This window comes from Homalodisca vitripennis, chromosome 4 (assembly GCF_021130785.1).
Source record: "Homalodisca vitripennis isolate AUS2020 chromosome 4, UT_GWSS_2.1, whole genome shotgun sequence".
Classification (NCBI taxonomy): Eukaryota; Metazoa; Arthropoda; class Insecta; order Hemiptera; family Cicadellidae; genus Homalodisca; species Homalodisca vitripennis.
Genome location: NC_060210.1, coordinates 162,296,732 through 162,311,602, shown reverse-complemented (window position 1 = coordinate 162,311,602; position 14,871 = coordinate 162,296,732). Strand labels below are relative to the sequence as shown.

The following is a 14,871-nucleotide window of genomic DNA, read 5'->3' as shown; positions in this document are numbered from 1 at the left end:
TACAGTATTAACATAAAGCATAACACTTTATAACCTGGGCTGTTACAGATTATTCCAACTTAATTAATCACTTTCTGCTTGAATACAATTAAGACAAATTTCTTTGTTCAAATAGGTGAAACATAATATACAATCAACAGAAGAAATAATTAGATGTATTGGACCACCCCAGAAGACACTGTTTGGGACCATGTGGGAGTTCACCAACAAGATGGAACACTTGGACTCAGCGTATTCCAATATAGCATTAGACGCTCATACTGATACATCCTACTTCATCGAGCCCGCAGGGTAAGGAATATAAAATTGGTTTTTTTACATTTTCTTGATTACAGAAATAACTTATCACCCAACTGCAGAAAGTCTATATTATTTTTACACATTTCAACGTGGTATATTAAAATAGTAATACTAAGTTCTATTGATTGGTTTGTCTAACCAAGATGCACAAACTGTTACACTTTCAAAAATGATTAATTACAAAAAAATCTTCTTTAACCTACAGAAAATGTTTTATTTTGATGAGTGTAATTTGTTTAATTCTCTTTGTAACAAAAAAAATTGGCATTGATGAAAAATATAAATTATTTGTATGTACCCTAATGGTTTATTTTAGGTAGATTTTGTAGGCTATTGCCTATAGGCCTATTGTAGTTGTCCTATAATAGTTCTTATGGAAAGATTTCTATATATCATCAGCTAACATGAGCCCCGCCTCCACAGGCAAAAACCACCTTACTAAGCCCAAACAAGTAGAATTTTAGTACAAAAATTGATTTTTTAAAATACATCTGCCAGCTTTGCATGCCATTTCGTATCTTTGGGTCGCAGTTTGGACTTTCCTATTAGCCAGTCTATTCATAGTAGGCTATTTTAGTTTTCTTGTTTTAGTAGTGTTGTCCAACCTGTCTATCAGTGTCTATTAGTACAAAAGAGTTTGTCGTATTGCTTGTGGTTCTTCAACTACACAATGTCGCTTGTACCTTTGAACAGCCACCATTTTGTACTGGATCAATCTTTTTGTGGTTTGCGGCATTAAACTCTGCTAGATAAGCCCTTTAAAATTATGTGCATATTGACCTATGCTCCAATTTAAGATTTCCTTCTGACTCCTTGCGGGACGTCCCCATGATATTACAGAAAACTGATAGTTCCTTCAAAAAGTAGTTTTTTAGGTGTAGTGTTGATGTACCAAATCTTGTTGATTTATCTGTTATCGTTCAGAAAATATTATACCTGTGCAGGACTTTATGTACACCCTGTATTTATTCAAATCTCATAAATAAATAGTTTTAATAAAAAATATTTGTTGTCTACATTTTATATCCGTTGATATCTTAACTGGTGAAATGAAATACCCTCAGTCTCATATATAAGAGACTAACCGGGTTCAAACCCTTCAATTAGAGCAGCCCTCAGGAAAATAGTCCAATGACATTTGAGGCAGTGTTACCAATCGCTGTTAACCACCATCTGTCCTCAATGAATGTGTTAACAATGAATAGAATCTCACTTAGGTTCATTTGTTTAAGATAATGTTTGTTTATTGCAACAGATGGATCATAACTTTTCATGCACTTAACACTGACAACTGTGTTGGGTGCTGGTTATAGAAGAGGGTTGAATTGGACTGCTCTAATTTAGGGTCATATATAAGGGATCATATGTTCATAAATTAATTACAAATATGCAAATGACACATGTAAAAACTAAACCCCACACTGTATTTTTATCATTTAAATTATTAAAAACCACTTTTTCTGATTTAATAATACACCCAAAAGTTCATAATTTTTAATAATTTAACATTCAGATGAGCTATGCATTTAATAAAAATCACTGTTTTTGCTAGGCATCATCTATCTTCAGCCTCTTCAAAGAGTTAGTATGTGTATTAAAATATGTATATAATTTTATAAAGCTAAATGTTTAATTTTTGAAAGTATTTTATAAATAGGAATATTGAGATTTAGTACTACATCTTTCTCCTTATCAACAATGAATCTTTCTCCATTTTAACATTCTAGATCTAAGATGTAAAAGTAGTATACTTTGGCCGTTCCTGGGACAACGCACCCGAGACCGGTTCTGGGACAAACCGTGTGAGACCGAATCTGGGACAGAATTTTTAGAGAGCGACTAAGAGTGTGAGTACGGGTAGTCAGAACCGCGCCGCGCGAATCACCACGCATGTCATCGCTGTCCCGCCACCGCGCAGACACCACGCGTTTTTATTTACCACAATTTTGAGTATGTATGTGTTTGTGATTTAATGATCAGATCTAAATAGACGATGTTGTTTACATGGTTCGGGTAGTCAGAACCGCGCCGCGCGAATCACCACGCATGTCATCGCTGTCCCGCCACCGACACCACGCGTTGTTACTGTAAGTATGCAAGCAATCGGCACGCGCCTCGTCAGCACCGCGCCGCGCGACTGCTGAACCGTCACCGCCACCGCGCCGTGTGAGACACCGCGTGTTGTTTCTATAAGTATACAAACAATCTGTACGCGCCTCGTCACTGTCCAGTCACCGCCGCGCCGCGCGACTGCTGAACCGTCACCACCACCGCGCCGTGTGAGACACCGCGTGTTGTTTCTATAAGTATACAAACAATCTGTACGCGCCTCGTCACTGTCCAGTCACCGCCGCGCCGCGCGAAACACCGCACCTTATAAATTACTAGTTTGGTATAATGTAAGTGTATTGTGGATAGTATAATTAATGAATCAGAAAAGTCGGAAAGAAATCCTGCTTCGAGCTTTAGAGGTTCATAAACCTGTGGTTAAGCGATTCCCTAAGAGAAAAATTGTAACTTTGGGTATTGATGATTTGTGGGCTGCAGACCTTGTTGTAATGATTAGGTTTTCAAAGGAAAATGATGGATTCAGATACATACTTAATGTAATTGATACGTTTTCAAAATATGCGTGGTCAGAACCATTAAAAACTAAAAGCTCACAAGAGGTTACTAAATTGTTTGGTAAAATATTAAGAAGAGCGAAATTGGTTGGTCACAAACCCCCGAACCTTCTTCACACGGATAAAGGACGAGAATTTGTTAATAAGGAATTTAGAGAGTTTTTACACAAAAATCAAATAAAGTTATACCATACTGAAAATGAGGAAAAAAGTGCCATTATAGAGCGTTTCCATAGAACTCTCAATGAAAAAATGAAAGTGCACTTTGAAATTCAAAACTCTTTTAGATGGGTGTCACATTTACAGAAGCTTCTACGTCAATATAACAGTAAATTTCATAGCACTATAAAGATGAGCCCATCAGAAGTGAATTCAAGCAATGAACAAACTTTAAGAAACATGTACGCAAACACTGGACGATGTCTAGTATTCAGACCCAGACTTTCGGTTGGAGACCGTGTAAGAATTACTATAAAGAAAGATGTATTTGGAAATAAATACCGCAGAAATTGGACAAGAGAAATTTTTCGGATTGTGGCTGTCAACAAAACTTGCCCTGTTACCTACAAAATCGCAGACCAGTCTGGTGAGGAAATAATAGGATCGTTTTATGAAAAAGAGTTACAAAAAACTATGTTCTAGTTCAGAGTCAAATGTATTAATAATGCTCTCATCCTTCCTTCCACTCATCCCACTCACCCACCCTCTTCCTACTCCTCCTCCTTTTAGAGTCAAATGTATTAATAATGCTCTCATCCTTCCTTCCACTCATCCCACACACCCACCTTCTTCCTACTCCTCTTCCTATTCTCATCCATCCATACCTCATCCTTTTCCATCGTCAATCGCCCATACAATAAGAGAGTAGCCAGCTCTATAATAATGGTGTTTTCTCCTGCTAGCAAGCAAACAGCATTTCTCAATGCTACGGATGGTCTTCGAAGATCATCAGTCAAGAAATGTCCGAAATTGTGGAGAAGAGGTTACTGCATCTAACCTATCCCGCCACCAAAAAACAAAGAAGTGTATCCATACCTCATCCTTTTCCATCGTCAATCGCCCATACAGTAAGAGAGTAGCCAGCTCTGTAATAATGGCGTTTTCTCCTGCTAGCAAGCAAACAGCATTTCTCAATGCTACGGATGGTCTTCGAAGATCATCAGTGAAGAAATGTCCGAATTGTGGAGCAGAGGTTACTGCATCTAACCTATCCCGCCACCAAAAAACAAAGAAGTGTATGTCAGCGTCAAATCCACCAGCTTATGCTTCTTCCAACGGATTCAATGAAAAACCTCCTTCGATGAAACAAGTATGTTCAAGGTGTGGTGCTGAAGTCAGGAACTCCTCCATGTCCCGCCATAAAAAAACAAAGAAATGCATGTCCACGTTAGACAGACAAACTCCGGATTTTGATATGTCTATGTTGGAAAACTACGCTGATGCTGTGAGTGACAATCAATTCCAGAACGTGATTGCTGATTTTGATATGTCTATGTTGCCAGAGTCCTATTCAAATCTCAGACCTGAAGAACAAGACGCGATTGCTGATTTTGATATGTCTATGTTGCCAGAGTCCTATTCAAATCTCAGACCTGAAGAACAAGACGCGATTGCTGATTTTGATTTGTCTATGTTAGACACTCCAGATTTCTATTCCAAAATTAGAACTATAATTGGTCCATCTACAGCTGACGCTCCAAAGTTTGAACCACCAGTAAAAAGGATACACCCCGATTCATCGAAAATTATATCAATACTTGGTCCACCACCATTTGAAGTTCCGGATAAGTCAGACTATTCACTGCATATACCATATAGTCCTGTATACAATTCACCACTACATATCCCAGAGAGTCCAACATACAACGTGCTTAGTCCGACCGATGTACGTGCTCAAATAAAACCCCAGAAGAAACCATGTCCAAAATGCAGTAAGGAAATAACGGTTTCCAACATGGCTCGGCACCAAAAATCTCAGAAATGTGCCAAAAACCAGCATGGTATGACATATAACGAACGTCTGAAAAAGATGGAAATCAAACCAGCTCCTAAAAGTAAAATGTGTTGGATTTGTGAAACACCAATAGAGTCATCCAACTGGAACCGTCACAAACAATCGAAACGCCATATCCGTTTGTCAGCACTTCATGAAGGTCCTCGATACAGGAGTGAAATATTACCCATTACGAGACTGACACCAAGACTGCCGGCACCCACTCCAGACATCAACATGCTGGTAAAGAAATACCCAAAACGACCAAGGGAAGTCAAACAAGTACCGAAGGTCAATACAAACGATATAGCTCTTGAAGCGATGATCCGAAAACCGACTAGACCACAAAAGATTCCTACAGGTGTGAAAAAGATTATTAGTGAGACACCGACTAGTACAATTAATAGTGAGAATTCGATTAGCCCTACCATGGAAGAGAGACAGCTTCTGTCTGAAACAGAATCACCTTCAACACCTCATCTGGTTCCGGTACGTACTCCAGAGGAGTCACAGACAATACTTGATGAAATATCAGAAGTCCAGTCGGCATTCACGGGAAGATTGAAAACGTATGTGATTATGAACAAACGTGGGATCAAAGATCCAAAAATGTTTCTTGAGATATGCAAACCACTCGTTGTTGAAAAACTTCAGGAAGCTGTAAAAGAAAAAAATCTTAAGGTAAACATGGTTTATCATGCTGAATTCAAGAAAATAATAAACGATGTGGAGGTGACTCAAGTCATGAACTTTAAAACAAAAAATGAAATTCTTTACTCGACAACGTCTCTGTCTGACTATTATAACTCAGCAAAACTTAAGATGTTGGTTGAGATGGAGGAGTTTGAGGCAAACGGTTCTCAATGGTCACTAAAAAGTGTGAAAGACTTGGAGATCAGAGTCAACCGATACGTTCCTTTTCACGGATCCAGCTATGTGGTTCTACCAAAACGGATTCAATCCAAAAAGGCTGTTATTAATGTAAAAAACGAAGATCAGAAATGTTTTATGTGGTCTATTCTGGCAGCTTTACATCCAGTTAAGGTTCATCCAGAAAGAATCAGCAATTACGAACCTTTCAAACGAGAGCTGCTTCATGCACTAGCAACTTGCGAATGCCCCATGAAACTTGATGATATAGCAAAGTTTGAAAGACGTAGTGGAATTTCTGTTAATGTCTATGCTTATGATGACAAGTTCGATATATTCCCGCTGAGAATAACTGATAACGAGATGGAAAAACATGTTAATCTACTGTTTATCAGAGAAAAAACAAACACTCACTACTGCTGGATCAAAGATATGTCCCGTTTGGTTAGTTCACAGATCTCACGAAATGGACATAAGATGTGGATATGCAATAGGTGTTTGCAACACTTTACGAGAGAGGATTTACTCATCAAGCATAGAGAAGACTGTAACACACACGATGCTGTGAAATTGGAACTACCAGAGCCAGGAACTGTAATTAGATTTAAAGATTTCAATTGCTCAATGAGAGTGCCCTTTGTGTATTACGCAGACTTTGAATGCTGTCTAGCACCTATTTCAACATGTCAACCGTGTAAAGTGGATTGTAATGGTAATCATCAGTCGTTCACTATCAAATATCAGAAACATAATGCCATTTCCTTCTGTATGTATGGGGTGTCAGAGGACGGCTTTTCCAAACCACCGATTAAATACTTTGGAGACGATGCTGCACATGTATTTGTAAAATCATTGATTGAGGAGTCGATAAGGATTAATGAACTTTACAAGAGTGAAGCAATAGTCCCCATGCAGTTGATGACAAAAGAGCAACAGGAAATGTTTGAATCTACAACTACGTGTCATATCTGTGGAAATTATCTTGGTGATGATCGTGTTAGAGACCATAACCATTTGACGGGTTTGTTTAGAGGAGCAGCTCACAACAAGTGTAACATCAATTTCAAAAAACCTAGGTTCATTCCTGTTTTCATTCATAATTTAGCAGGTTACGACACTCACCTATTCATTAAAGAGTTTGGTAAGTTCGAAAATCGCATATCATTGATACCCAACAACGAGGAGCGGTACATTTCCTTTACGGTCAGTGTGGAAGGTGGAATTGAACTACGATTCATCGATTCATTCAAGTTCATGTCACAAAGTCTCGATAGGTTGGCAAAGAATCTGACTAGATCTCAATTCAAACACATCTCAACATATTACAATGGTAAGGACCTCAATTTATTGCTACGAAAAGGAGTGTACCCTTACGACTACATGGACAGTATAGAAAAATATAGTGAAACATCACTACCTAGTCAAGAAGAATTTTACAATAGACTGAATAAACAACACATAACAAATGAAGATTACAAACATGCGTGCGATGTATGGACCGCCTTTAACATTCAGAACATGAAAGAATATACAATGCTATATAACGAAACCGATGTCTTGCTGCTTGCAGATGTTATGGAAAACTTCAGGGATGTATGTCTCAATACATACAAATTAGATCCTGCATGGTATTTCACAGCACCTGGGTTGGCTTGGAACGCAATGCTAAAAATTACAAAAGTCGAACTGTCCCTATTGACTGACATCGATATGGTACTCATGGTTGAAAAGGGTATTCGTGGTGGTATTTCACAGTGTTCTCATCGATATGCGAAGGCAAACAATCCCTACATGAAAGACTACGACAAATCGAAACCAAACAACTACCTCATGTACTTGGATGCAAACAACCTGTATGGGTGGGCAATGTCTGTAAAACTACCATATGCAAACTTTCAGTGGAGCAGTACAGACATCGATGTAATGAAAGTTAGTGACGATTCACCCACAGGCTACATATTAGAAGTTGATTTGGAATATCCTGAAGAACTACACGACGTACACTCTGATCTACCTCTCGCTCCAGAACGTAGAGTCCCACCAGGATCGAAAATGGCAAAGCTTCTGACAACTCTCTACAGCAAAGAAAAGTATGTCGTACACTACAAAAATTTAAAGCTTTATTTGAGTCTGGGTATGAAACTAAAACATGTTCATAGAGTTCTTAGTTTCAGTCAAAGCAATTGGTTGCAACCGTACATTAATCTGAATACCATGGAGCGTACAAAGGCGAAAAATGATTTTGAGAAAGACTTTTTCAAACTTATGAACAACTCAGTTTTTTGGAAAAAACTATGGAAAATATGAGAAATCGTGTGGACATTCGTTTGGGTACTAAGTCCAAATTAGTGGAAAGATGGGTTAGCAAACCGAACTTTAAGAGTCGAACCATCTTTACAGAAAACCTAGTTGCTGTACATTTTAGTAAGAAAAAACTTTTGTTAAATAAACCTATTTACGTAGGTATGAGTATTCTAGACATATCAAAGACACTGATGTATGATTTCCACTACAATGTAATGAAAGAGAAGTATGGATCTAATATAAAAATGGTGTACACCGATACCGATTCCCTGATATATGACATCAAAACTAAAAACTTCTACGAAGACATGAAACATATAATTGGATTATTTGATACAAGTGACTACCCCAACCCCAACCAATATGGGCTCCCCCACGTAAACAAAAAAGTTCTGGGTAAAATGAAAGATGAACTTAATGGTCGAATCATGCGAGAATTTGTAGGACTACGATCCAAGATGTATGCGAGCAATATAGAAGACAACCATTACATAAAGAGGTCTAAGGGCGTGAAAAAAGCTGTAGTTGAAAATGAAATTACCTTTAGCAACTATAAAGACTGTTTGTTTAGTAACATCGAGCACTACAAAACGATGAATACAATTCGGAGTCAAGCACACAATCTCTACAGCGTAGAACACCATAAAGTGGTACTTTCATCAAAGGACGACAAGCGTTTCGTACTCGAAGACAATATCCGAACCCTAGCATGGGGTCATCATAGAATATGCGAAAACTGTTAAATTTTAAATGTATGTAAGAGAACATACTATGGAAATTCAAGTGTATTGCAGAGAGAAATTCGAAGACCAATTTTTACCTAGACCGTTACGGTGTCTTATTGTAGGACCGTCTGGGTGTGGTAAAACGAACTTGTTATTGAATTTCATTTACAACAAAGATGGAGTTCCGTTCAAGAATCTATACGTGTTTAGTCGTTCAATAGAACAACCTGCATATGTAGATCTGCGTGAACAATACAGTAGATTAGAAAAAAACCTTAGAAGACACATTGCGTTTTTCTATTCTTCTTGTCAAGATCTCATTTCTATCGATGACTGCAAACCAAACTCACTTGTGGTATTCGATGACTGCCTCCTAGAAGAGCAAACTAAAATCAAAGACTATTTCATTAGAGGACGTCATAAAGGGATTTCTTGTGTCTACCTGAGTCAGAGCTATGGTCGGGTTGATATGCAGGTCATACGAAACAATGTTAATCTGTTGTGTCTGTTTACAATGAACAAGTACTATACAAAGAGAGTGTTCCAGGACTTTGTAGGTTCTGACATGACTTTCAACCAATTTGAGGCTCTCTGTTTTGAGTGTTGGAAAACACCTCATGGATTCATATCTATTAATACTACAGCTAAACCACAAGAAAGGAAATATATGTGCAATTTAAAAAGGAAACTAAGTGTTGAATAATACTTCGTTGTAAAACGTACCAGTATAAACGTAATTTGACGTTTAAGTATAAACGTAATTTGACGTTTAAGTATAAACGTAATTTGACGTTTAAGTATAAACGTAATTTGACGTTCATAAACGTAATTTGACGTTTAAGTATAAACGTAATTTAACGTTCATAAACGTAATTTGACGTTTAAGTATAAACGTAATTTGACGTTTAAGTATAAACGTAATTTGACGTTTAAGTATAAACGTAATTTGACGTTTAAGTATAAACGTAATTTGACGTTTAAGTATAAACGTAATTTAACGTTCATAAACGTAATTTGACGTTTAAGTATAAACGTAATTTGACGTTTAAGTATAAACGTAATTTGACGTTTAAGTATAAACGTAATTTAACATTCATAAACGTAATTTGACGTTTAAGTATAAACGTAATTTGACGTTTAAGTATAAACGTAATTTGACGTTTAAGTATAAACGTAATTTGACGTTTAAGTATAAACGTAATTTAACGTTCATAAACGTAATTTGACGTTTAAGTATAAACGTAATTTGACGTTTAAGTATAAACGTAATTTGACGTTTAAGTATAAACGTAATTTGACGTTTAAGTATAAACGTAATTTAACGTTCATAAACGTAATTTGACGTTTAAGTATAAACGTAATTTGACGTTTAAGTATAAACGTAATTTGACGTTTAAGTATAAACGTAATTTGACGTTTAAGTATAAACGTAATTTGACGTTTAAGTATAAACGTAATTTGACGTTTAAGTATAAACGTAATTTGACGTTTAAGTATAAACGTAATTTAACGTTCATAAACGTAATTTGACGTTTAAGTGTAAACGTAATTTGACGTTTAAGTATAAACGTAATTTGACGTTCATAAACGTGACTTGAAAGATTTGAAGAATAACTCTGTGTCTATTACTATAAGTATACAACATGGCGAATAAACTAGACGCAAAAGAAGCAAGGCGACTTGAAAAAATTCAGAGTGTCTTGGCTGCAAAGTTCAAACGTGCTGAACAGGATGAATTAAAAAACTTCTCAAACAAAAATACTATATCATCAAATGCTAATGAGACGTCTGCCAATCGTAACATATCAATAACACATGATCGACCGCTCACTGTTTCTAAAGCTAGAAAGTTGGATGAGTTAAACCGGAAATTACAAAGTGAGTTTGCTCAGACCCATTTCAAAGAGTTAGAAGATGTTCGTGAAAATGAGAAAAAGTACGAACCAATCACCAGAGCCATTAGGGAACAACAACATAGAGAATTGGAAACACAAAAGATACGTAGTCAAAACCGTATGAAACAGTTGGTAAGATTTCAACCTCAAGCATCAGATCGTCGAACGTTTGAGGATGTAGATTACGATGATGAGCCAGAAGTACAACCTCAAGAGCAATCGATGAAACAGTTGATGGATTCTAAAGTAGTAACACTTGGTTCTCTAGGAGCCCGATACCTTCCAAAATCCAACGACAAACAGTTTGGTATTTGGTACGATGAAAATCTAGAGCAGCCGATGATCGGTTCCGAACCGATTACATTTGATTATGATGACATTATATTAGTCAGCTCTCAAAAGAAATACAAAGGGACTGAGGGTCTTTGGAGATTGTTGACGAAAAACAATATAGTAGAGAAGGATCTGTACACCGATGAAGACTGGAACTCTTACAAGGACATATTGGTGAGGACAAACTCGCTTTTCCAAAGAAACAATCCCAAAAGTGGTCGTCCCAAATCAAGTCAAGGACTAAAGTGGAAACATATGATAAAACCTATTTGGGATGAGTTGGTGAATGGAAAAGTGGCAACAATTGGTTCAGGGTTAAAGGTTTACAATGAAAGTCCGGTCGAATATAGGTACATAAAGAACTTCAAAGACCTCATTGACAGGTTACACTACATTCAAGCTCAGGAAGAAGCTGGAAACAACAACTTTCATAATGAAAAACTGTCTGTGGTTGATTTCCTTCACGATGAAATGGAAGACCTAATTGCTACACCTAAAGGGTTGAAGTACCTAGTCAGATGTTTGTCTGTTTTGCCTGAACATGTTATAGAAGGTAAAGGGCTTTTGAACGACATCATTAACAAGTTACCATTCGAGTTACATGCGCCCAAGAACTGGAATCTTGATACGTACAACTACTGTGGGCCCGGCACCCAGCTTGACAAGAGACTTGCTAGGGGAGATAAGGGAATTAATCCCCTCGATGAAGCTTGTAAGAAGCATGATATATGGTATAGGGATCATAAAAACACAGAAGACAGGTGGGAGGCGGACAAAATATTACAAAAGAAAGCTTGGGAGAGGGTTACCTCAGATGATGCTGACTTGAATGAGCGTATGGTCGGTCTAGCAACAACAGGAGGAATGTGGTTGAAACGTAAACTCGGTATGGGGTTAGGAACTTCAGGATGTATCTACCCATCAGATATATAAAGCAATGAAAGCAAATATTTTTTACCCTATATATAAGAGAGGATATAATAGAACAGTGATCAGTGGTAAAACCAGTGATGGAGAAACTGTATATTGAATTTTCGAGCGGTATAGCAAGAAGTGAGTATAGAACTGCAATGCCAGTTTCAGAGCTCAACTTCAATGCACCCAACAACAATACAACATTCAAACTGGATCATGGAGACGCATTTTATGATTCACGCATAATGTACCACATTCAAGGAAAGTATGTGCAAAAATCTGATGGATCTGATTATCAAACTAACTCTACCGTCAAACTGGTAGACAACTTCGCGGCCTTCTTGTTTTCAAGAATAGAGCTGAGGAAACACAATACATTGATCGACACAGTAGAACTCCCCGGCATCACCAGCACTATAAAGGGGATTGTTAGTTACAGTAACACTGAAAAACAAACACTCTCAAGTAGTGGTTTCTCATCATCGTTTACAGGAGGTGGGAAGTTTGAGGCACTCGGCACACTTGGGCATTTAGGATTAGGGTTCTTTGACCACCTACGTTACCCGATGTACAAGGGAGGTTTTGAAATCACATTTACTAGGAATGAAGATAATGATGCGTTGTTTCACTGGAAAGGGGCAGGGTCCACAGCAACGGATCCTGGTGATGGAAAAATTGTGATAGAGTCGTTTGTGTTACGAGTCCCCATAGTCGATTATACCAGCACTTCCAAAATCCAGTTAATTGATGGTTTGAAACATCTGAGTGACAAGGATGCTTTAGTCTACAACTTCTTTCAATGGCAATGCATCGACAAAAGAGGGGTGTTCGGTTCATCGTTCAGCTTCGATATTACAAGTGTTTACAGAAATGTGTACAATCCTAGATTTGTTATAATCGCACTTCAGACAAACAGAACAAACACCCAGGCAAAAGATCCTAGTAGATTTGACAGCTGCAACATCAAAAATGTGTCTGTGAAAATTAATGGAGAAAGGTACCCTCAGGAATTGCAGAATTTTGATATTACTAATGGTATATACAGGATCATGTACGATCAGTACCTAGGGTTCCGAAAAATAAACTTCGGAGACAATAACGTGTTAGTAAACCTGAAAGAATTTATTGATAACTCACCTTTGGTTGTAATTGACACACATCTACATCAACCAACAACAGACAGATCTCGAAGTGACATTCAGATTGAATTAGATTTTGTAAAAGCTATTGCATCTCCACAGGGGAGCAGCGGCACCACAGCATATGTTGTCGTTGTATCTGAGGCACATTTCTCATATGACATTACTCGAAACATAATCAAATTCCTGTAAAAACAAATAAAAAAAACAACAAAAAACAAAAAAAGTAAAATAAAAATGTTTTTTTTTCATTAGTAGGCGGCAATTATTGTTTTCATGTCAGTGTTTTGTATATAAGAAAGCGTATAGAATGGAAAGTCAGCATAATTATACAGTTCGGCTATCCGAAGCTCAAAAACGTAAGCTTCGTACAGCGTACAAAAGACGGAAACCTACAGTAATCAGATTATCTAATGAACAGCTGTCTCACGGAAGTGATCGTATACTTCTTTCTGGAGAGCAACACAAAGCCGTTTCTAGAGCCGTTAAGAACAAAAAAGGTTTACAATTGCTTCTAAGTTACAACCAACTCGTATCTAATAAACAAGGAGGGTTTTTGAAGGAAATTATGGAAATGGTGGATTCGTCAGTTCCTGGAGGTAAACGTTTCATCTCTCCATTAATAAGAAGAAAGGTGGCTCCTTTACTGAGAGAAAAATTTATACCTTGGTTAAAGAGTTTAGTCGATGAGGAGTTAGACACCATTATTGAAAAAGATCCTACGGGTAGAGGGTTGAAACGACGTATTGGTCGGAAGCTTGATGCATTGTTGTCTGTGAATAAAAAAAAGAGATCTTCCCGCTGTCTCTTGGTGAAATAGAAAAATTAGCAGGTATATTAAACATTAATGAGTTTAGAGGTGTTTTCATGCGACAGTTACTTCCAGACAAACCTACAAATATCGAACGTGGTATTGTAAATCTTGGTGACCTTTCATCTGGTGGTACTCACTGGACGTGTTATGTGAAACGTGGTGAAAAGAAATTCTATTTTGATTCATATGGCGATGTCAATCCTCCAATAGAAGTAGTCAGGTACTTGGGGCCAAAAGGGTTGGTTTATAACTCAGAGCGTATTCAGGGGTTTGACGATCCTCCTATCTGTGGACATCTGTGCCTGGAGGTTCTACGACGAGATTCAGCTGGTGAGGACTGGGAACATATTCTTCGTAGTATAAGAAACAATAAAAATGCATGGAAACCGTGGTTTTATTTTCAACAGATTTGGAGACGAAATTGAAATTGGATCAATACCAACTCAACCCAATTCAGACCCTTCTCCTGACGAGATAATTGAGCTTGCAAGTGATGTATCAAAAGTCTCACAAGATTTATCCGAAGTCAAGAAATTATTGGAATCGCATTTGGTAAAATCGGAAAAAATAATAAATGCGATCGAGATTGTCCCCACTAGTACCGTAAATGGTGAAAAGATATGGGGCAGCTTCCTACTGAAAAACCACCAGAGAATTGGTCAAGTGAGCAAAGCAGTGGAGCCATATGATGTGGTTGTCAAAGTTCAATTGAGTGAATTAGAAGGCAAGATATACATCATGCAGAAAAAATTCAACAACGAAATAAAAAATATATGGAAAGAGGTTTTGAAGACTTCCATGATGGTAGCAACTTCATCTAAAACTTGTATAGAATTATAAGTATATAAAAAACTGCAACCATGCCATTACTCAAACTAACTGGAACTGAGTCTGTACTGACTCTCCATCTAGAACACCCCATCCACTTGGATCCAAACGTAGAGTATTATATGGCTCTT

General features: G+C 37.5%; 1 protein-coding gene across 3 annotated transcripts in view; it reads left to right on the top strand.

Annotated features, from left to right (window-relative positions):
* LOC124360493 (trimethyllysine dioxygenase, mitochondrial-like) overlaps nucleotides 1-14,871 on the top strand; it is a 53,062-nt gene that overhangs the window by 32,967 nt on the left and 5,224 nt on the right. For all 3 annotated transcript variants that reach the window (XM_046814167.1, XM_046814169.1, XM_046814168.1), the window contains one exon: nucleotides 116-291. In XM_046814167.1, the coding sequence (XP_046670123.1) occupies nucleotides 116-291 (176 nt within the window). The remainder of the gene's footprint in view (nucleotides 1-115; nucleotides 292-14,871) is intronic.